The sequence below is a fragment of the Solanum verrucosum genome, unplaced genomic scaffold, assembly GCF_900185275.1.
Source record: "Solanum verrucosum unplaced genomic scaffold, falcon-dt-bn FXZP01000108.1, whole genome shotgun sequence".
In the NCBI taxonomy this organism is placed as follows: domain Eukaryota; kingdom Viridiplantae; phylum Streptophyta; class Magnoliopsida; order Solanales; family Solanaceae; genus Solanum; species Solanum verrucosum.
Window position 1 is genome coordinate 5,664,743 of NW_026020274.1, and position 25,095 is coordinate 5,689,837.

The window sequence follows — 25,095 nt, forward strand, 5'->3', positions numbered from 1 at the left end:
GAGAGTAAAAAGTAGTACAAAACAAATAAAAAGGTTGGGACCACTGCATATTTATCCATAATTAATCCAAACTTCATTTACATGAAAGGAATATTTTTGAAGAGAAAATTCAGTTTTTTATCAGTAAATAATTTTGCTTCTTGAATTAAATATGTAACATAGGCTACTTATATTAGCAATAGCTCATATTGACACGACAATTTATAATTTATACTTTTTGTATATTTTTGAATGTTTTAACTTTTAATTTTAAAGTATTAAATTACCTATTTGGTTCTTATTTTTTTATTTTGCTTTTTCCTACTTATGGGTGTATAGTGATAGCAATAAGTATAATTGTTTGTTATCATACGAGGGGAAATTTTATTGAATTTAATTTTTATTTTATGTCTCTTCTTTTTCCTAAAAAGTGATATCTTAATGGTCTTACATAATGTGATAATTATCTTAAATTAGTTATATTTCTGATATCCATTATCATTTTATTTTTATAGTTATTGCTCTCAATTAATTTTATCTAGTTATGTAGTGACGTATTATTCAAATATTACCAATCTTCTATGCAAAACTAGTAAATTTATCTAAATAAGAGAATTTTTCTGTTTCTATGAGTTTTAGTTGTCAGTTTTACTCTGTATATTATCTATTTTTATGTTTTGATGTTTACGTATTAGTCCGTCTCCCATAGTTATTAATAGTACTAATAGATCATTAAAAGTAACATATTCAAAAATTAGTATTCTCTTTGCCCTAATTTATGTTTACGTGACACTTTTCACTTCTTAAAATTCAAACTATGTGAGTTATATAGAAATATTTTAATATATATTTTTCATCATATATTGACATAAGAAAAATTACAGTTGCTAATACTTATCATATAGTTTTTTTTAGATTAATTTTAATTTTAAAATATTGAATTGATCAAATTTAATTCAATTTTAAAAATTAGTTAAATTATCTTCCAAAAAATAAAAATTATTACATAAATTTGGATAAAAGGGGTATTAGAAATCATAATTTATCCTATTTTTTTTTTTAATGGAAAAATAAAAAATTTCAAATAATAATAATAATCTGTAAGAAAGATTAAGGAAAAAGTACAAAACAAATAAAAAGGTTGGGACCACTGCATATTTATCCATAATTAATCCAAACTTCATTTACATGAAAGGAATAAGAGAGTAAAAAGGGGATTTTTTTGAAGAGAAAATTCAGTTTTTTATGAGTAAATAATTTTGCTTCTTGAATTAAATATGTAAGATAGGCTACTTATATTAGCAAAATAGTTCATATTGACACGACAATTTATAATTTATACTACTTTTTGTATATTTTTGAATGTCTAACTTTTAATTTTAAAGTATTGTTTATTTGGTTCTTATTTTTTTATTTTTGTTTTTTCCTACTTATGAGTGTAATCAATATGATAGTGATAGAAATAAAGTATAATTGTTTGTTTTCATACGAGGGGAAATTTTATTGAATTTAATTTTTATTTTATGTCTCTTTTTTCCCCAACAAAGCTATACTTTAATGGTCTTACATAATGTGATAAATATTTAAAATTAGTTATATTTTAGCTATCCACTATTATTTATTTTTTATAGTTATTGCTCTCAATTAATTTTATCTAGTTATGTAGCTGACGTATTATTCAAATATTACCAATCTCCTATGCAAAACTAGTAAATTTATCTAAATAAGAATTTTTTTCTGTTTCTATGAGTCTTTAGTTGTCAGTTTTACTCTGCATATTATCTATTTTTATGTTTTGATATTTACGTATTGACTTCAACTTGCTGTTTGGGTACACTGTGCTGACTACCTCAGCTGGTATCCTTCAATTACTCTGTCTCCCATAGTTAATAGTACTAATATACCATTAAAAGTAACATATTCAAAAATTAGTATTTTTTTGTCCTAATTGTTTACGTGACACTTTTCGCTTCTTAAAATTCAAATTATGTGAGCTATATACAATAATTGTAATATATATTTTTCATCATATTAACATAAGAAAAATTACAGTTGCTAATATTTATCATATAGTTTTTTTGTAGATAAATTTTAATTTTAAAATATTAATTCAACTTTAAAAAATTAGTCAAATTATCTTCCAAAAAACAAAAATTGTTACATAAATTCGGATAAAAGGAGTATTAGAAATCATAATTTATACTAGTTTTTTTTTTTATGGAAAAATAAAAAATTTCAAATAATAATAGTAATCTGTAAGAAAGATTAAGGAATAAGAGAGTAAAAAGTAGTACAAAACAAATAAAAAGGTTGGGACCACTGCATATTTATCCATAATTAATCCAAACTTCATTTACATGAAAGGAATATTTTTGAAGAGAAAATTCAGTTTTTTATCAGTAAATAATTTTGCTTCTTGAATTAAATATGTAACATAGGCTACTTATATTAGCAATAGCTCATATTGACACGACAATTTATAATTTATACTTTTTGTATATTTTTGAATGTTTTAACTTTTAATTTTAAAGTATTAAATTACCTATTTGGTTCTTATTTTTTTATTTTGCTTTTTCCTACTTATGGGTGTATAGTGATAGCAATAAGTATAATTGTTTGTTATCATACGAGGGGAAATTTTATTGAATTTAATTTTTATTTTATGTCTCTTCTTTTTCCTAAAAAGTGATATCTTAATGGTCTTACATAATGTGATAATTATCTTAAATTAGTTATATTTCTGATATCCATTATCATTTTATTTTTATAGTTATTGCTCTCAATTAATTTTATCTAGTTATGTAGTGACGTATTATTCAAATATTACCAATCTTCTATGCAAAACTAGTAAATTTATCTAAATAAGAGAATTTTTCTGTTTCTATGAGTTTTAGTTGTCAGTTTTACTCTGTATATTATCTATTTTTATGTTTTGATGTTTACGTATTAGTCCGTCTCCCATAGTTATTAATAGTACTAATAGATCATTAAAAGTAACATATTCAAAAATTAGTATTCTCTTTGCCCTAATTTATGTTTACGTGACACTTTTCACTTCTTAAAATTCAAACTATGTGAGTTATATAGAAATATTTTAATATATATTTTTCATCATATATTGACATAAGAAAAATTACAGTTGCTAATACTTATCATATAGTTTTTTTTAGATTAATTTTAATTTTAAAATATTGAATTGATCAAATTTAATTCAATTTTAAAAATTAGTTAAATTATCTTCCAAAAAATAAAAATTATTACATAAATTTGGATAAAAGGGGTATTAGAAATCATAATTTATCCTATTTTTTTTTTTAATGGAAAAATAAAAAATTTCAAATAATAATAATAATCTGTAAGAAAGATTAAGGAAAAAGTACAAAACAAATAAAAAGGTTGGGACCACTGCATATTTATCCATAATTAATCCAAACTTCATTTACATGAAAGGAATAAGAGAGTAAAAAGGGGATTTTTTTGAAGAGAAAATTCAGTTTTTTATGAGTAAATAATTTTGCTTCTTGAATTAAATATGTAAGATAGGCTACTTATATTAGCAAAATAGTTCATATTGACACGACAATTTATAATTTATACTACTTTTTGTATATTTTTGAATGTCTAACTTTTAATTTTAAAGTATTGTTTATTTGGTTCTTATTTTTTTATTTTTGTTTTTTCCTACTTATGAGTGTAATCAATATGATAGTGATAGAAATAAAGTATAATTGTTTGTTTTCATACGAGGGGAAATTTTATTGAATTTAATTTTTATTTTATGTCTCTTTTTTCCCCAACAAAGCTATACTTTAATGGTCTTACATAATGTGATAAATATTTAAAATTAGTTATATTTTAGCTATCCACTATTATTTATTTTTTATAGTTATTGCTCTCAATTAATTTTATCTAGTTATGTAGCTGACGTATTATTCAAATATTACCAATCTCCTATGCAAAACTAGTAAATTTATCTAAATAAGAATTTTTTTCTGTTTCTATGAGTCTTTAGTTGTCAGTTTTACTCTGCATATTATCTATTTTTATGTTTTGATATTTACGTATTGACTTCAACTTGCTGTTTGGGTACACTGTGCTGACTACCTCAGCTGGTATCCTTCAATTACTCTGTCTCCCATAGTTAATAGTACTAATATACCATTAAAAGTAACATATTCAAAAATTAGTATTTTTTTTGTCCTAATTGTTTACGTGACACTTTTCGCTTCTTAAAATTCAAATTATGTGAGCTATATACAATAATTGTAATATATATTTTTCATCATATTAACATAAGAAAAATTACAGTTGCTAATATTTATCATATAGTTTTTTTGTAGATAAATTTTAATTTTAAAATATTAATTCAACTTTAAAAAATTAGTCAAATTATCTTCCAAAAAACAAAAATTGTTACATAAATTCGGATAAAAGGAGTATTAGAAATCATAATTTATACTAGTTTTTTTTTTATGGAAAAATAAAAAATTTCAAATAATAATAGTAATCTGTAAGAAAGATTAAGGAATAAGAGAGTAAAAAGTAGTACAAAACAAATAAAAAGGTTGGGACCACTGCATATTTATCCATAATTAATCCAAACTTCATTTACATGAAAGGAATATTTTTGAAGAGAAAATTCAGTTTTTTATCAGTAAATAATTTTGCTTCTTGAATTAAATATGTAACATAGGCTACTTATATTAGCAATAGCTCATATTGACACGACAATTTATAATTTATACTTTTTGTATATTTTTGAATGTTTTAACTTTTAATTTTAAAGTATTAAATTACCTATTTGGTTCTTATTTTTTTATTTTGCTTTTTTCCTACTTATGGGTGTATAGTGATAGCAATAAGTATAATTGTTTGTTATCATACGAGGGGAAATTTTATTGAATTTAATTTTTATTTTATGTCTCTTCTTTTTCCTAAAAAGTGATATCTTAATGGTCTTACATAATGTGATAATTATCTTAAATTAGTTATATTTCTGATATCCATTATCATTTTATTTTTATAGTTATTGCTCTCAATTAATTTTATCTAGTTATGTAGTGACGTATTATTCAAATATTACCAATCTTCTATGCAAAACTAGTAAATTTATCTAAATAAGAGAATTTTTCTGTTTCTATGAGTTTTAGTTGTCAGTTTTACTCTGTATATTATCTATTTTTATGTTTTGATGTTTACGTATTAGTCCGTCTCCCATAGTTATTAATAGTACTAATAGATCATTAAAAGTAACATATTCAAAAATTAGTATTCTCTTTGCCCTAATTTATGTTTACGTGACACTTTTCACTTCTTAAAATTCAAACTATGTGAGTTATATAGAAATATTTTAATATATATTTTTCATCATATATTGACATAAGAAAAATTACAGTTGCTAATACTTATCATATAGTTTTTTTTAGATTAATTTTAATTTTAAAATATTGAATTGATCAAATTTAATTCAATTTTAAAAATTAGTTAAATTATCTTCCAAAAAATAAAAATTATTACATAAATTTGGATAAAAGGGGTATTAGAAATCATAATTTATCCTATTTTTTTTTTTAATGGAAAAATAAAAAATTTCAAATAATAATAATAATCTGTAAGAAAGATTAAGGAAAAAGTACAAAACAAATAAAAAGGTTGGGACCACTGCATATTTATCCATAATTAATCCAAACTTCATTTACATGAAAGGAATAAGAGAGTAAAAAGGGGATTTTTTTGAAGAGAAAATTCAGTTTTTTATGAGTAAATAATTTTGCTTCTTGAATTAAATATGTAAGATAGGCTACTTATATTAGCAAAATAGTTCATATTGACACGACAATTTATAATTTATACTACTTTTTGTATATTTTTGAATGTCTAACTTTTAATTTTAAAGTATTGTTTATTTGGTTCTTATTTTTTTATTTTTGTTTTTTCCTACTTATGAGTGTAATCAATATGATAGTGATAGAAATAAAGTATAATTGTTTGTTTTCATACGAGGGGAAATTTTATTGAATTTAATTTTTATTTTATGTCTCTTTTTTCCCCAACAAAGCTATACTTTAATGGTCTTACATAATGTGATAAATATTTAAAATTAGTTATATTTTAGCTATCCACTATTATTTATTTTTTATAGTTATTGCTCTCAATTAATTTTATCTAGTTATGTAGCTGACGTATTATTCAAATATTACCAATCTCCTATGCAAAACTAGTAAATTTATCTAAATAAGAATTTTTTTCTGTTTCTATGAGTCTTTAGTTGTCAGTTTTACTCTGCATATTATCTATTTTTATGTTTTGATATTTACGTATTGACTTCAACTTGCTGTTTGGGTACACTGTGCTGACTACCTCAGCTGGTATCCTTCAATTACTCTGTCTCCCATAGTTAATAGTACTAATATACCATTAAAAGTAACATATTCAAAAATTAGTATTTTTTTTGTCCTAATTGTTTACGTGACACTTTTCGCTTCTTAAAATTCAAATTATGTGAGCTATATACAATAATTGTAATATATATTTTTCATCATATTAACATAAGAAAAATTACAGTTGCTAATATTTATCATATAGTTTTTTTGTAGATAAATTTTAATTTTAAAATATTAATTCAACTTTAAAAAATTAGTCAAATTATCTTCCAAAAAACAAAAATTGTTACATAAATTCGGATAAAAGGAGTATTAGAAATCATAATTTATACTAGTTTTTTTTTTATGGAAAAATAAAAAATTTCAAATAATAATAGTAATCTGTAAGAAAGATTAAGGAATAAGAGAGTAAAAAGTAGTACAAAACAAATAAAAAGGTTGGGACCACTGCATATTTATCCATAATTAATCCAAACTTCATTTACATGAAAGGAATATTTTTGAAGAGAAAATTCAGTTTTTTATCAGTAAATAATTTTGCTTCTTGAATTAAATATGTAACATAGGCTACTTATATTAGCAATAGCTCATATTGACACGACAATTTATAATTTATACTTTTTGTATATTTTTGAATGTTTTAACTTTTAATTTTAAAGTATTAAATTACTTATTTGGTTCTTATTTTTTTATTTTGCTTTTTCCTATTTATGGGTGTATAGTGATAGCAATGAGTATAATTGTTTGTTATCATACGAGGGAAAATTTTATTGAATTTAATTTTTATTTTATGTCTCTTCTTTTTTCTAAAAAGTGATATCTTAATGGTCTTACATAATGTGATAAATATCTTAAATTAGTTATATTTCAGATATCCATTATCATTTATTTTTTATAGTTATTGCTCTCAATTAATTTTATCTAGTTATGTAGTGACGTATTATTCAAACATTACCAGTCTTCTATGCAAAACTAGTAAATTTATCTAAATAAGAGAACTTTTCTGTTTCTATATTTTTTTTCATATTTGATGAATGAAACAGAATAAACAAAGATAGATATGAACACAACAAGAATATTTTTTTAAAAAAACTTTTAAAACCATATATAGAAAAATGTAAGCTGTAAGTTTATAAGTTATAAGTATTATAGGAAGCTCAAAATGATTTTACATTTATGACCTTTGCATCTAATTTTAATAACCTGCTCAAATTCAATCTAGTTAACCCGTTTATTTGACTTCTATCCAAATTGAGAATAACAAAATTTTCTGCATATGAATAGATGTAGCTCTATTCCCCTTTCTCCTCTATAAATATTTCTCCTCTTCAGTTCTTAGTGAAATATGTTAGACAACTTCTTCTTTCTTTTAATCTACTATAAAGATTCTAAATTGACTCCAGGATAATTACATTCTTCAAAAGATAAGGCCCTTCTTCATCTTTTTCTCAAAAATTTCGACTCCTATAACTCTTTAGACAAGAAAAATGGCATTCCAAAAACAGGCCATGAAAGCCAACACTAGCTTGGTACTTGTCATATTTTTCGCGGTTCAGTACACCGCTTCAACCCAAAATAATAGGAGTACTATTTTTCATTTCGTTGTAAGTATTGTCTGTTCATTGACTAGTTTTTTTTGCAACATTAAAATTCTCGTGTGATTTGTGTACTAATCAATTTTATCTTGTACTATCAACAGATTGAAGAAACTTCTTTCGAAAGGCTTTGCCAATCGAAGAAGATTCTTACTGTCAACGGACAATTCCCAGGGCCTACCATATATGCGCGCGCTGGAGAAACGGTGGTCCTAGACGTTGAAAACAGAGGGAAGGACAACGTTACAATATTTTGGTACATTCTACTTTTTCATTGTTTTTGTTTGTTTGTTTAAGTTGTTACTGATCGTTTTTTTTTTTCTTTCTTTGTAGTTGTAAGCGTGAGGGAAAACACTTGAAGTCTGATCAAGTGAACTGGCTAATTGAGCCAGGGTTTAAAGTAAGAAAACACATCACAATATTTGACAAGGAAGGGACGCTATGGTGGCACGCCATGAACATCTGGCAAAGCGCCACAGTTCATGGCGCTTTCATTGTCCATTCAAAACCCGGAGCTACTTATGATATTCCCATCATTTTAGGTACGTAAAAATTAAGTTCTAGTAATTTTTTTTTTTTCAAATTCTTAAGTCTTTTACTAACATATATTTTCTTTTTATTTGATCTTCACAACATCGCCAGGTGAATGGTGGAAAAAGGATGTCAAGGAGGCTGTCCTTGACTATATTGACTCAGGCGGTGACGTAAATTCAGACGCTTTCACTGTTAATGGACAGCCTGGTGTCTTCTACCCTTGTTCCAACAATGGTACCTACAAGTCGTCCAGTTTTGTTTATTTATATCGAACTTAATTAATAATTAAAAATCAAAATCAAAATCTTCGATCTGGGCTAATTAATTAGACTTTTAATTTGCTAATAGTAGCCAAGGAAAAGACACGACTTTTTCCAAGTAATGGTTGGTGGAGCTTGAAAATTTGATAAAAGAAAGATGCATTAATTCGCTGTACTAGGTTGTTGTTGTATTGAAATTCAAGAATGAAAAATTCTTTTAATTTGTCAATTATAAAGCAAACTTATGCATTATGTGCCAATTGTTCCTCATCAGATAAACAGAGAAATGCTAGTTGATTTATAAGTTAATTAAATTGGTTCCCCTACTTATTAGACTAGTCTTTTGGGTTGGACTTTCCTGTTTGATTTCTAACGTTATAATATTTTACGATTCTGCCTATTATTTTTTTTGGAGTTATTTGTTGCACTCATTTTAATTTTCCTTTATTAATTAAAATGTACAGGAATTTTTAGGGTAGTAGTGAATACTGGGAAGACATATCTTCTCAGAGTTGTGAACGCTGCAATGAGTAAAACACTTTACTTTGGGATTGCAAGGCACAACTTAACCGTAGTCGCGATGGATGGAAGTCCTATAACAAAGCCATTCACAACAGACTACGTCAAATTGAGTATACAACAATCGGCGGATTGTATCTTCGAGGCGAACCAACAGCCAGATTATTATTATATGGTTGCAGGAACAAATGTTGGTCAGACGCATGACATGAATAAAACTACAACCGCCATTATAGAATACCAAGGGAATTACACACCCTCGTCACCACCTCTTCTACCTCTTCTTCCCAACTTCTCCCCCAACTACGATAAAAGTTCTAGTAGGAATTATTTAAATGTAATAATGACTTTTGTAATTTTGGGTTTATTATTCTGTACGGCATTGGTTGTTGTTTGGAATAGGCGGCCTAGAAGGCCTCATAGAAGTGCAATGGTGACTCCCTTGTAAATTATAATAAAGTTTTATATTGATGCTTATATTTGAAATTACAAATTGTTCTCCCAACTATATGATGTATTTTGTATTTCGTGTATATGTAAACTTATGTCCAATGATACTTAAGATATAGAATCACATACACTCAATGGACATATACACATTTCTCGTATAGTGAATTGAATTGTGGTTCAGGAGTTGACAACTATTTACATTTGCTGTCCAAATGGCCCTTGCTTGCCTAAAAGAAAGGAAGTCATATCACTTGTACTGTCTATGCTTTGAGGAAACCTCTAGACTTTAATGTAATTGTTGATGCATAAGAGAGAGAGAGATGGAAGGTGAATAGACAAAAGTTTCGACTGTATTGTGGAGTCCAAGATGCTGTCTTTTTTGGGAATAAACATACTTGGTGTAATAATAGAGATGCACAAGATAAGGTGTTGTTAAAACAGAAAACTGCCTACTTTCACATGAGGGAGACTCTAATAATACTGCCTAGCTACTTTCACATTAAGGATTAACAAGATCATGGATGAAAATCAATTCAATCTTGGGTACAAGGCAACAGGCTGTTGTTACATACTTCAATGAGCTATATATCCTGCATAGATACTGTGATTGATGCATGAGGATACTAACAATTCCTATTTCCTTCTGAAGAGGAGATCAAAGATAGCCTTTTCACAGCAAATTAGTCTTGTGAAGGCCATACATTCCTTTTTCTGCCTAAATGGTTGATTCATGATACTTGTATTGCTATGATCCCTAAGGGGACTGAGAGCATTCTCAAAACTTGTCAATTCTACCAACTCTGATTAGCACAAATCAGAGTGATTTCATCAAAGGTAGCAGGGCATATTCTATTAGCCCAGATCTATTATTCAGGAATGTAGTGTAGTGCTCAAATTGGATATATATGGCCAAATCGTATGATAGAGTATCATAACCATATATTTGCATTCTGATGACAAAGACTTGATTTACAGACCCATTGCCAATGGTAATAGACATATGTGTCTTCTTCAAGTCTCAAAGATATATGACTAACACAAGGAGACCCTATATCACCTTCTCTTTTCATCATTTCTTTCCAAACAAACTCAATGCTTTGAACTCTCAAAATGACTTCATTGGCGTTAGCATGAATAACTAGTATCAACCAAGCTTGGATTTACAATTTCTGCTCGAGTTGATTTTGGAACTACTGGTAACACTTGCCGATAATCTCCTCCAAAACCATGACTTTTCCACCAAATGGTTTATCGATGTCCATTATGTCTCTGAAGCTCATGTCGACTGTTTCTATTGTTTGTCGTTTGGCCATTGCCGCTTCATCCCGTATAATCATTAGAATCACAAAAGAAGTCAACATATTAAGTAATGAATATAATAAAATATTAAATAGAGTTACCTCTTCGTCGACTAATATCAGTTGCCAACGAATACCCTCATCGTTTGCATTTTTATACTCTTTTGTTAAACTCCGTCGAATGACTAAGACTTTAACCACCCATTCTATTGCATATTTCTTCAACTTGCTAATTGGTAGGCACTGGTTCTCGAGCTCTTCCAGATTTGTCATTGCATTGTTGTAGTAGCTAGGATGTACTAATACAATATATATTTGTGACGTAAATGCTATTTATTTTTATATAATTAGTGTTCTTTTGGTCTAACAATCAAGATGCTCAAGAATATAATATTCACCAATCATAAACTAATTCTTCTTTTTTAATTTTAAAAGCGAGCAACTTCAACTAACAATAGTATAAATATCACATTAATTGAAGCAAGTTAATCCAAGGTGGAGAAATGTTACCAATTTTGATGTTGCTGAAAACAAGAAACCTGTTAAAAGTATTAGAACATGAAGAGATAGTAAACGTAATTTCAAATAGAAGTAAATCAATAAAAATGTAACAAATTATTATAACGGATGTATTGCAAACATATCAACTTCAAAACGGAAAAGTCCTTGGCGGACAATCTATTGAATGTTATGGCAATAGTTTTATTTTGTAACAACTTAATTGGACGCAAATGCTATATTTTCTACTACAGCATATATCAACAGCAGTATAGCTAATAGTAGTTATTTAATTAGACATTTGGAGATTATGTATTTCTTAATGTACGGTATAGATTTGTTGTGTTAAAATAATATCTTTTTGGAATTCTGTATGTTTCTATTTTCTGGACAGATTTATGGGTTAGATAAGAATGCTTGAAGGCTAAATTCCCTAATATAGTTTAATTGTTCTGTTAATAAAGGAGTCTTTGTTGCTGATTTTCACTCAAACTCAGGTTGGCAATTAAATTTCCGAGCAAGCTAAATGTTTGGGAGGTATAGGATTTTTTCCAATTACTTCAGCAGCTGGAATCATTGTAAAACTTTCCTAATGTAAGGTATAGAATTGTTGTGCTAAAATAATCTGATCATTTCTTCTTGAAATAGGATTTTTTCTAGACTCGAAGAGAACATGCCATGTATATAATGACTTGCTCTTTCTGACTCTCTTAGGAATTTTGGTGTCCCTTGACTTTATCCCACCTCATTGCCCACTACGCTACACCTTTGGAAGAGCCTCTAAGAAACAATTGATAAGTGCAATGCTCTTTCTGACTCTGTTAGGAATTTTGGTGTCTCTTCACTTTATCCCACTTCATTGACGAGCCTCTAAGTAACCCTGCTATGTCTGTTTCATTCCATTGCTATATTACCTCTGTTATTGCAGAATTTTAGTTATAAAGCTATACCAATTTTTTTTTTGCATCCTCTATCCTAAATTGGACGATTAACTTTGATTGGGCACGATCAAGGCAAAGACATGACCTGAAGTCTTAACTGTTCCAAATGGTTACAGCTAACTCATTGATGAATTTGAATTTTTAGCGTATGAAGTGTTTTAATGTCTATTTTCCAGTAATATGATATTCAAAAAACATCATTTTTTTTTTATCAGTAAGGTGCTTATGGACAACAATAGTTAGGAAACTAATCAATTTAGTCAGTAGAAAAGAAGTAAGTTTTTCATGTTTGAGTTTAGATGATCACACTTTGCTAAACGTATCCAAGCAATATTTTGTTTTGTGTGAATTTTGTACGACCTTGTAAAGTTCCATCTTTGTTAAAAAAAACAGCTACTGATCATATGTACAAGAGAGTTTGGAAAGAAGATCCTTCTTCAACTCTCTCTCTCTCCCTCCTCTCCAAGCAAAAGTGTGAGAAAAGAAACAAATGAAAACTGTAGAAATTCTAGTGGTGAGCATAAGGTAGGACCTCTGTTATAGTCCTTAATCAGAACTTATCTAAATGCTGAGTTTTTTTTAACAACTGTTTGACTTAGAAAAGGTAAAGGAAAAAAAGACAGCAAAGCGGTCATATAAGACTGTCTAAAAGCTATCAAGTAAAACTGATCGCAATGTGCAAGGAAACTAAGGGGTCGTTTGGTAGAGTGTATTAGGAAAAATAACGCATGCATTAGCACTGTGTATTACTAGTACCTTGTTTGGTACTCTTTTCCAACCTATGTTAGTTATACACTCTATTGTGTATTAAAGTGTGTATTGTTAATACCATGAATTTCTAGGTATTAGCAATGCAATGGTTTTAATGCATGCATTAGATTAACTAATGACAAAACTACCCTCTATTAATAATAATAATAATAATAATAATAATAATAATAATAATAATAATTAATTATAATTATTATAATTATTATTATAATAATAATAATAATAATTATTATTATTATATTATAATTATTAATTATAATAATAATAATAATAATAATTATTATTATTATAATTATTATAGTTATTATTATAATAATAATAATAATTATTATTATTATATTATTGTTATTATTATTATTATTATTATTATTTTTGTAAAAGAATGTGGGAGTGTTTTTGTAAACAAATATTTTTTTAATAGTCTTTATACAAGGCTTGCTATTTCCAATACATCAAACCAAACAATGTATAAGAAATAATGCAAGCATAACTAATGCAAGCATTACTAATGCTTGCATTACTAATGCATGCATTACTAATACATCATATTCAACATTATTCTTATACACTCTACCAAACGATCCCTAAGGGTGTAAATATATTTTCGATTAGCATCAAAACAGAGCAGAAGCAAAGCGTCAAGCTTAGGAAAGTAGATTAACCTTAAGAAAATGCCCTCGCCTCTTGTCCCCTACAGCAAAGTAAAACACCTGCAGTGTTTAAAAACCACAAAACAACATTTAACAGAAGTTAATGATTTAAAGTAAAAAAAAAAAAGAACAGTCGAGAAGATAAAAAGGAACTGAAGATTGCATACTCCAATATATCTTTTCCATCACGGGTTGTTCATATCATCCTGGATAAAACTTTCTACGATAGGACATGTCACGGCCGGGATAAAACTCAGTTTGGTTACCTATTATCAACTGTCTTATTTGTTAGTGCATGTTACATGGACCAATATCATCTATCAAATGTCAATTCAGAGCCCATAAATATGTTGTGTTTACATTGAATGCAAATCCATTTATGACGGTCCTTGATAAAATATATCTACTCAAAGAACTATGCAAGAAGAGATTATTTTAGAATTAAAGCAATGGAATCTGGATGAAGTTGATTACTAAATTGCACCATGGCCAATGAGTAAATTATTGCCAGAAATTGTTTAGAGTAAAGTGGCATGGGTAATTGCTCGATTAATTTGTTCAAAAGAACACTCTATTGGCTGCTTTGTCACGGTCAAGTTAAGGTGGTCATGTCATAGTTAGTTGGACTTTTAACTAAAGATAATTTCTTAGTCTCCGGTTGCCATTGCGTTGAATTGGTTACTCTAGGAGAATGATAATTTCTGCCTGGCAAAAACTAAAAGCTAGCAAGTAAAAGTGATCGTAATGTGCGAGTTCATATAAGACCATCTAAAAGCTATCAAGTAAAACCGATCGCAATGTGCGAGGAAACTAAGGGTGTACATATATTTTCAATTAGCAGAGCAAAAGCAAAGCGTCAAGGTCAGGAAAGTAGATTAACCTTAAGAAAGTGGCCTCGCCTATTGTCCCCTACAGCAAAGTAAAACACCTGCAGTGTTTAAAACCCACAAAACAACATTTAACAGAAGCGAATGATTAAAATTTTAAAAAAAACAGTCGAGAAGATAAAAAGGAACTAAAGACTGTATAAATTCCAATATATGTTTTCCATCACAGGTTATTCATCATCCCGGATAAAACTCTCTACTTGAGCACTATGCATACTTTGACTAAAACGACAAAACAACAGTGCACAAATAATGACACAATATAGAAGATTTCGCGGCATTATTGCCCAAGAAACTATTGATGATGTGCGAGCTTGGGATGGCTCATCATGGTGATGGAAACAATACATGGAACTAGACCAGTCTAAGGGTTATCATTCTTACGATCAGAATGTGCACTGGACTCTTTGATTGTCCTGCCCTTCGTTCATGATCACAGTTCTGTTGACATTTGGCCGTAACTATTATGCAACAAAAACATAGTAGGAACAATATTTACCTGATAATGATGTATTTCATTCAGGCACAGAAAAGAGAAACGACAATAACATGTTGTTGGAGACATTTATACAGATGAGTGAAGTATCTAAAAAGTTTTGAAGAACGGATAATTTATGTAATGGAACTTGAGTGTTGCAGAAGGGAAGGTTGAGCAGCAACTATACAACTGTTACAGCGATCGTGAGGGATGTGGAACAGGAGGTATACATTTCTGAAAATTAAATTAGGGCTGACAGCAAATTAAATTTATTATAAATTTACTTTATAATAAATTAATATTTTAAATAAATTAATATTTAAGTAATACTGCAGGGTTAAAATGGTAAATCAACTTTGGGGTTAGGAGGTTCATGCTTATAATAATATATGATATATGATGATTACTCCCAACAATATGACAACATCGTCTACATGTATTTTGTATTTCGTGTATATGGAAACTTATGTCCAATGATACGTAAGATATAGAATCACATACACTCAATCAACATATACACATTTCTCGTATAGGATACTAAATCAAAGGAAGAATACCATTACAGGTAAGTTTTCTAGAGTTGGCTCATCCATTGATAAAATTCGTTCAGATTTCCACTAAAGGCTCTGTCAAGATCGGAGCATATGATTTACATCATGTTTTTATTGATTTTGACCATGGAAATGTGTATGTATGGTAGAAAGTTTATCGATCTGTGCAATATGCAAATGAAGCTTCTAACTTGGAAGGCTAATTTTAAGCCAGAAGCTGAAACCACTTTTAACTTGAAATGACACTTGTTTGTCGAATTGGAATACCAATTATCACAGACAAGACCAAATCAGTAGAGCACAAGTTGACGAAATCCAAATCGATTTTGTGAATGAAAGTGGTGAAAACATAATACTATTGCTATGGAGTTGACAACTATTTACAGTTGCTGTCCAAATGGCCCTTGCTTGCCTAAAAGAAAGGAAGTCATATCACTTGTGTATATGCTAAGTGCACCACTGCTTGAATTTAATGTAATTGTTGATACATAAGAGAGAGAGAGAGAAGGAAGGTGAATAGACAAAAGTTTCGACTGTATAGAAGATTCCAAGATGCTGTTTTGGTGTAATAATAGATCTAGATACAAAGATAAGGTGTTGTTAAAACAGAAAGCTGCCTACTGTGATTGATGCATGAGGATGCTAACAATTCCTTCTGAAGAAGAGATCAAAGATAGCCTTTTCACAGCAAATTAGTCTTGTGAAGGCCATACATTCCTTTTTCTGCCTAAATTTGTTGACTCATGATACTTGTATTGCTATGATCCCTAAGGGGACTGAGAGCATTCTCAAAAGTTACCAACTCTGATTAGCACAAATCAAAGTGATTTCATCAAAGGAAGATCTATTACAGAAAATATTCTATTATCCCAGGAATGAGCTAGGAAGGGAGTGTAGTGCTCAAATTGGATATATATATATATATGGCCAAAGCGTATGATAGAGTATCATGACCATATATTTGCATTCTGATGACAAAGACTTGATTTACAGACACATTTCCAGTAATTGCTACTCCTTGATTGTCAATGGTAATAGACTTCTTCAAGTCTCAATGATATATGACTAAGACAAGAAGACCTTATATCACCTTCTCTTTTTATCATTTCTTTCCAAACAAACTCAATACTTTGAACTCTCAAAATGACTTCATTGGCTTTAGCATGAATAACTAGTATCAACCACCTACCCTTTGCTCATGATATACTAATAATTTTATTTTCCAGCCCTAACAGTGATGATGGATATTCTTAGCATCTGGCCAGCTCGTGAACAAACACAAATCATGTGTCTCCTTAGCTCCAAACCAACAAGCTCAAGAATTGAAGCTTGGGTTTGATCCCTTTTTCATATTCTTTTGACACCCTAGTTTGGTCTGATTATTTCTTCGATTTTTTTGAACAAACCAAAACCAAATCAAATACTTTCGATTTTTAAAAATCTAAAACCAGATAAAGTCGGTTTATTTAATCCATTTAATTCGATACTTTTGATTTAAATCAATTTTTATCCAATACGAGAACACCTCTTATCAGTTGTACAAATATTTTAGACACACATTTTTTTGATATATAAGTATGGAATACATTTTGAAGGACAAATCAACTCATGTATATCATGTTTAAATTCTGCTAAATAATTCATAATCAGTTGTACAAGTATTATAGAGACTCACATTTTGATTAGGGTAAAACTTATCCGCACCTGGCGTATATGTTGTGAACGGAACTAACTACATAAGGGCCTATGGGCTGGAAGGGATGAATGAGACGAGTCCATTTAAGATTATTGGGCTGATTAAAATATTGGAGAGTTTTATTTGGGATCTAGCCTAATTATCAATTGGTTAAATAGGTCTTGGAGTTAACACATACGGGTTATACATATTGAAGAAAATGTTTGTTCCTCTCTTCTTTTAGAGTCTAAGCTTCTCAATCCAATTCTTATCTCTATCTTAGTTGTTATTTTCGTATTTCCATTGTAATTCAATAGTTTGGTTATTGCAATTACGATTCTAAAGTTGTAATCGTGTTTCAGTTCTCTTATCAATATAGTGAGCAATTTGGGTTTGTTACATTAGTGCTTTTATCGATCGTACTCCAACAACAGCAACGATGTTTCTATCTAGATTCACTGGCGACGACAACCCAGAGAGTTGGATTTTTTGGGCCGAGTTGTACTTTACATACCTTGGGTTCGATGAAAATGACTAGCTTCCGCTTCCTTCATTCTACATTGATGGCGAAGCTCTTGCCTGGTTCAAGGTGTTCGACGAAATTTCCCATACAACAGTGAGCTCTGAAATCAATGTTTTGAACACTATAGACCACGAGGGAGAAAACTTTGCAACTACAGTAGCCAAGGTGGTCGACGATAGCTTCAGCGAAGACGTCTACATGCAAACCAATGTGCCTATTGCGGTATTAGTTCATACGAAAGAATCTAATATTTTCACATATTATTAATATTTAAATAAAAATAACAAAAAAAGTATTATATATTTTTATTATTTTATTTAAATATTAATAATATATGAAATTTTTTAAAAATATTTCTAAAAATAAATTGATAGTCTACTATTAGTGATACTAGTTAATTTAGAGAATGTTTGTGCAATGGCTAAATTTGGTATTAATAGTATTCATTATATTTGAATATTGAAGGCATTTTAATCAAATCTTTTAAATTTGGAATCCTAATTATAATACTGTTTTTTGTTATTATTATTAAAATATTAATAATATATGAAAATACTCAAATAATTTTTCTAAAAAAAAATCGATAGCATAATTTTGTTGTCCACACTGTCAATGGATACTAATCAATTTGGACAATATTTGTGCAATGGCTAAATTTGGAATTGATATTATTAATTGTATTTGAATATTATTCATCATTTAATTAGATCATCAGATTGCATACCATGTTTGTCTAAATAACCATTTCTTCTGCACTATATATATATACGTTATTTTAGAAATATAATGAAAAACTAAGATGCCGTTGATATTTACAACTATATGCTTCATTATTTTAGTTTGGACCACCATTTCCTTTTGTTTGGTTGAAGGTTATGGATCTAGCCAAAATGCTGATCTCGTCGTTGAGGTATAGTTTTCATATCTTTTATAGCAAAGTTTATAGTTCATTTCTCAATGAATAATTTGTAGTGAAATTAACCTATGTTTGCAGACTATTCACGGAGATATTTATGATTGTGTGGATGTTATAAATAACCAACTCTTTTGCACCCGATGCCACACAAAGAAAGAATCAAGGTGCAAGATTTATACTCATACAACTTAACTGATTTTTTCTTCTTTTCTTTTGACAAACAAAAGTTGATAGCACACAATTCTGTTGTTTGCGATGTTTTGTATTTTTATCAAAGGTGGAATCAAGTTTTGAAATTTATGAATTTCTAAATTTTGATAGTTTTACTGAATTTTAAATAATAATTTATACATTTTTTTTAACAATTTGAAAAGAAAAATCTAGTACTAGTAATTCACATAAGGTGTCTTGCCAAAATGTTACTAATTTATGTTAAGAGTTCAAGTTATAGATCCAGGTCAATTATCTTTTATAGGGTTGAGTTAACCCCAAAATCTATTTCCTTACCAGATATAGTTAATTCATAATTCAAATCAGATTCTTAATAAACTAGCCTTTGATGATTTCATATAAACATCCAATCAATTAGTGAAGCCATGAATCTTGTTAAGAATGTTGAATATTTAATTTATAATTAGGTATAAAATTAATTTTTAGTATATAGTATATGTAGTGTAACTTTTTTAAATGATCGCTCTTTGCTGACTATAATTCTATTCTTGTCATTGATTCTTGTTCAAAATTATGAAAAGACAGAAAAGAGATGTAACTATCACGAAATGACTAATAAAATATAGCCCTTACATATATTTATTTTCAGTAATATTTTATGTTACTTGAATATAATTTTACTTATATTTTCTTTGAAATTAATTCTTTTTTTTTTTTTGCACCTATGGGGATTTTCGAAACAACAGATGACAATTGCTAAGGAGCTAGAAAAACAAAGATTAGTCAAAGCTAAGCGATTGCAAAAGGATGAAAATATTTATTTTAAAGCAAAAGAGTTCTGGTTGAACAAAAAAGGTTGTCCGATAGGAACGGTCCCTATATGCCGAATAACACAAGAACAACTCCAAAGCACCAAAGATGCCTCCTTAAGCATGGCAAATGAATCCCTCGCTGAAGATATCATCGATGTAACTACTTCTTTAATTATTAAAATTTATCATTAATAGTCAAAAAAATCAATTTCAAATAGTTATTTTAATTAATTTAATTTAATACTATACATCAGTTTGCAGGAATTAGCATAAACGCATCTCCAGAAATAAAAAGTTTTACAAGTATCTCAATGAGTGTTACTTTGTATAATCCACAAGTAAATGGACTTGGCCAATATAGTTCCGCAACAATATTTCTTCAAAGTGCAGATAATGTGCCAAATTTCGAGCAAATACAAGCCAAATGGATTGTAAGTTCTTAATTCAAATCAATGATTTGGACCTATTAAGTATTTTTTGACGATTCGATTTCCTAAAGTCATTATGTTTGTTTGGTTTAGGTGTATTCAAAACTATACGGTGATAGCCGAACTCGGTTATACTCTCATTGGACAGTAAGTATATTAGAAATTAATAGATATTTTTCTAAAAGAAATAATTCAAAAGCATGTAAAGTAAGCAAATTTCATTTTTTTTTGAATTAAATTGACAGATGATGGCCAGAAAACAGGATGTTACAACAATATTTGTCCAAGGTTTGTTCAACTTGACAATGAAGTACCAATATATTATGCTTTCCCAAAAATCTCTAGGCGAATGTATGATGACTATGAATTGCAACTTCAGATCTACAAGGATGAAGGTAATAAAAATTACAACAGTTGTAATACTTTGGAAAATTAATATTAGTATCAACAAGTATGTTGTTGTTGTAACTCTGGTGTTATTTATTTTTGCAGACTATTATCTTTTCTTGCACTATATATTTGTTATTGGATTTTGGCCGGAGACCATTTTCAATGAATTAAGAAATGGATCGCAGACAGTGCGATACGGAGGACAGGCGTATACACCAGCGGGTGAACCAAATAGTCCATCCATGGGAAATGGTAATTATCAGGATGACAATCCACACATCACTTGTCATATGCGTCAAGTCCTGTATGGAGTGGGCAATAATCAAGATGTTCAACCCGATGAATCGTTGGTTCAAACTCATCAATCTAGATGTTACCATGAAGGAAGTGAGTATAATGGTCATGATGGTTACTGGGATTATAATTTTTTGTTTGGGGGTGGTGGTTATTGCTGAGATGCACTAACTGCTTGTATTGTATTGATATATAAAACTAAGAAGCTATTATATTAGTTCTTGCAATTGCAATTTCAATTTATTTTGGGTGATTCAATACTTGATGTGCCTGTTATTGAAAACATATTATTTAGGAGAAAGGGCAATTATGTCAATTCAAACTCTTCACTTAATTAGCTAACAAGTGTGGCGAGACGAACATGATTTTTGCATCCTAAATAAGAGAATTTTTTTCAGTTTGAGCTTAGGAATAGAGAAATTCTTGACAAAAAACGCTTTCTTCTGTAATCGACCCCAAGCTGTAAAAATTCAAGATTATTATATAATCTTTGAGGCGAATTGAACCAACAACCAGATTATTATATGGTTGCTGGAATCGTATGTTGGTTAGACGTATGACACAAATAAAATTACAACCGCCATTATAGAATACCAAGGGAATTACACTCTCTTCACCACCTTTTATACCTCTTCTTCCCGAGTACTCTCCCAACTACCATAAAACTTCTAGTAGGAATTATTTATATGTAATAATGACATTTGTAATTTGGGTTTATTTTTCTTTACGGCATCCGTTGTTTGGTATAGGTGGCCTAGTAGGCCTCATAGAAGTGCAATGGTTACTCCCTTGTAAATTATAATACTTATAATAAAGTTATGGTAGGGGGGGGGGGGATCATATTAGGTTGGAGGGATATATATTTAGAGAGAAATTGTTCAGACTATGAAATGATTTAATAATTTTGATTTAATTCAAGTCTTAGCTCTACACTCTTTTTGTTGAAGAATATGTTCCCAAGGGTTGGCAAGGTCGGTATTTGTTAAAGAATGACAAAAGTCCCACATTGGTGGTTAATGAGATGGGTGGAGTTCTTATAAGGCTTGGGCAATCCTCTTTCCTTTGAGCTAGTTTTTGGGGTGTGAGTTAGGCCTAAGACCTAATTTAACATGGTATCAGAGCAGGACCCATTTCACCCAATGTTGGGGGCCCCAAAATAAAAAATGCCCACGCACCATATGCTAAGCACTGGGCGTGAGATGGGGTGTTAAAGAATGACAAAAGTCCCACATTGGTGGTTAATGAGATGGGTGGACTCCTTATAAGGCTTGGACAATCCTCCTCCTTTTGAACTAGCTTTTGGGGTGTGAGTTAGGTCTAAGACCTAATTTAACAATATTCCATTTCAAGTCACTGCATTTTTGCTTGCAAGTCCAACGTGAGATGAAAATTCAAGAAGATCTTCTCTAAAATAAAAAATCTTAGATTATATGACCCATCTTATATAGTTCCAACTTATAGGTTACTTTAATTTTGTACTCACATGTTGGTTTTAAATTAACCATTGACACTAAGAAATCAGGCTATATATAGATAACAAGTCCTAGAGATCGAAGTATGGAAAATAGCGACTGTTAATTGCATAGAGTTGTTGGAATACAAGGATCAAAAGAAGGGTTCAAACTAGAAGTGGAGCGAGAATTTTTACTTTTTAGCAAGTATTTGAAAAGGTTAAGTAATGAATTGTAACACCCCGAAAATTTATAAGCTAAGACCTGAATAATTCTAAAACACCTCGCAACTCTACTCTTAAATTGAATCGTTTGTTTAACACCTCGAACTTGGAAAAAGGTTAATGGGGATGTTACAACCTTGAAACAGACCATGGACCCTTCACTGAAGCCCAAACGACTCGTGTAAGGGACCACGGTCCCAGTGGCATAGCCAGTAATCTTATGAAGGAGGTCCAAACTTTGAATACTAATTCTTTTTTAAAAAACATGATGATTTATAGAGATTCTATTTTTAATAATATTATGATATAATTTGGATAAATGGGTCTCCTATTTATAGAGAAAGAAAACATTATTCCAAAAGGAAAATGTATTAAAATTTAAGAAAATCTTATTCCACAAAGGAAAAAGGTATTGAAATTGTAACATCTCGCAAATTGAAAGAATTAGAAAGAGTGATTTTTTTGGAAATAATAAAAATCTGGAAAATTGGTTAAGTTTAGTTTGAGTTTTTGGTCAACTTCAAATGATCATAACTCCTAGCTCAGAACGATTTAGGTGTTTTTCCAGATATCGTAGGAAAGATCTTGGAATAATCTTTCCAACGCCGCCGAGATTGCACGATTCCGAGTATGTATGAGTGAGTTATGCCCATTGGAAGTTGGGCTGTTCAAATAAGAAAAGTCCAATCCGGATTTTAGAAGGGCATTATTGTCTGTTCACCACCCAATTAATTAATTTTGTTTTTGGTAATTAAGTTGGGGTCTAAACTGATTGGATTTAGTTTACGCTTTTGAGAAACAAGTTAGGGTTTTGAGAGAAGGGAAAAGAAGAGGAGAAAAGAGGAGAAGGAGCAAGGAATCGTCAAGTTCTTGAAGCTAGGTTCGTGGATTTCATCAAGGGGTGATCCCTACGAGGTATGTGAGTCTTTCATAGCATTGGGTTCATTCACCCTCGCGCTAATCACGTTTATTTCAGCGAAGTTCGTTCTAGAAAGTTGAAAATTTGATGAATCTTGAATGGTGTTCTTGAATTGGGCTGAATTGAGAAGTTTCTGAGATCTTTACGTTGAGTTTTATAGTTGTTTTGAGTTAGGTTCATGGGTACATATGCTGGGTATCTGAATCTAAAGACAAATTGAGAAGAATAGTCGAGCTTAGGTGAATTGGGGCTGGAAAACGAAAGAAGGAAAAAGTCGGGCAAATTTGGAGCCCTTGTCCGCGTTGCGGACCTGTCCCATTATTTCGCAGAAAGTCTCTTCGCGTCGCGGAGCGGTCACGGACCGTTCTGCCTCAAAAATTATTTTCGCGACCAAAAATTTAAATACACCTCCGCGTCGCGGACTAGTTTCTAGGCAGTGATTTCTTGATCATTTCTCATGTTTAGCTATCTAAAATCATTCCTAAACATCATAAGATCTTTCTTATCACAAATCACAATCCTTGAATCCATAATTCAATTCAAGGAAAGTTAAGAGTCAAGTCAAGAGAAGTTAAGAGTCAAGTCAAGAGAAGTCAAGAGTCAAGTTAAGAGAAGTTCATAATGTTTTCCAAAAGTCTTTTACAAATGTTTTAACTTTGTTTTAAGATTTGAGCTTTGAGTTGAGTAAAGAGTAAAGTTTGAAGTTCATTTCTTCAAAAAAGTATATCGGGACTATGTATTCCCAAAGAGTAAATGTTTTTACATATAAATAAGAAAGGAAACTGAGATTTCCAAAAGTGCCTTTGAGCTAGTTTTCAGTAAAAAGTATCAGTAAAGTTCATTCTTCAAAGATTATACGGGAACTAAGTATTCCCAAGAGTTAGAATGTTTTCACATTTGAGCAAGAAAGGAAACTGAGATTTCCAAGAGAGATTTTAAGCTAAGTTTTTGAGTAATTATCTCAAACCAAAGAAAGTGTTTTATTTTTACAAACATATGAGCTAAGTATATTTTGGGAGTAGTATTGAGCACCGATATGGGGACGAGCTTGAGTTCAGATAACTAACGTCTCCATTAACCATGTAGCCATCATGGGTAGTAAAGGATCATACTTTCTAGATGACTCCTTAAGATGCTTTTAGCATAGACTAGTGAATCCACTTAGTTAAGCGTTCTATATGACGGCAAAGTATATGACATTTCTGGCAGTGTGGGCCAGACGTTGTATCACCACTTAGGCTCATAGTGGTGGCTGTCGGTTAGAGAAACTCCCGCAGAGACTATATTACTTTATTATATGAGTAAAGTTGAGTTTGTTATTGCATTTTTCTTTAATGAACTAAGTTGTTTTCTACTGTTTTAAAGGCTTTCTATATATTGCATATGTTTTATTGCTTTATAGTGAGTTTAGTTATTCAGGAGTTGAGTAAAACCAAGGTAAGTGTTTCTTTCAGATTCTTTTCAAGCTTAAGTTATGTTTAGCATTCCAACTCGCATA

General features: G+C 29.7%; 2 protein-coding genes across 2 annotated transcripts; both read left to right on the top strand.

Moving 5' to 3' along the window:
- The first annotated feature begins 7,849 nt into the window (after positions 1–7,849).
- LOC125834099 (putative laccase-9) lies at positions 7,850–9,718 on the top strand. Its single transcript, XM_049513281.1, has 5 exons — positions 7,850–7,966; positions 8,062–8,213; positions 8,291–8,499; positions 8,600–8,725; positions 9,216–9,718. Exons 1-5 carry the CDS (start codon positions 7,850–7,852, stop codon positions 9,716–9,718), a joined length of 1,107 nt encoding a protein of 368 aa, XP_049369238.1.
- Positions 9,719–18,791: 9,073 nt separating this feature from the next.
- On the top strand, positions 18,792–21,164 carry LOC125834097 (uncharacterized). The gene is given in 8 exon segments (XM_049513280.1): positions 18,792–18,902; positions 18,987–19,017; positions 19,020–19,072; positions 19,826–20,047; positions 20,146–20,322; positions 20,413–20,470; positions 20,565–20,714; positions 20,812–21,164. Coding segments are annotated over 8 exon segments (1,155 nt in total).
- Positions 21,165–25,095: the final 3,931 nt, after the last annotated feature.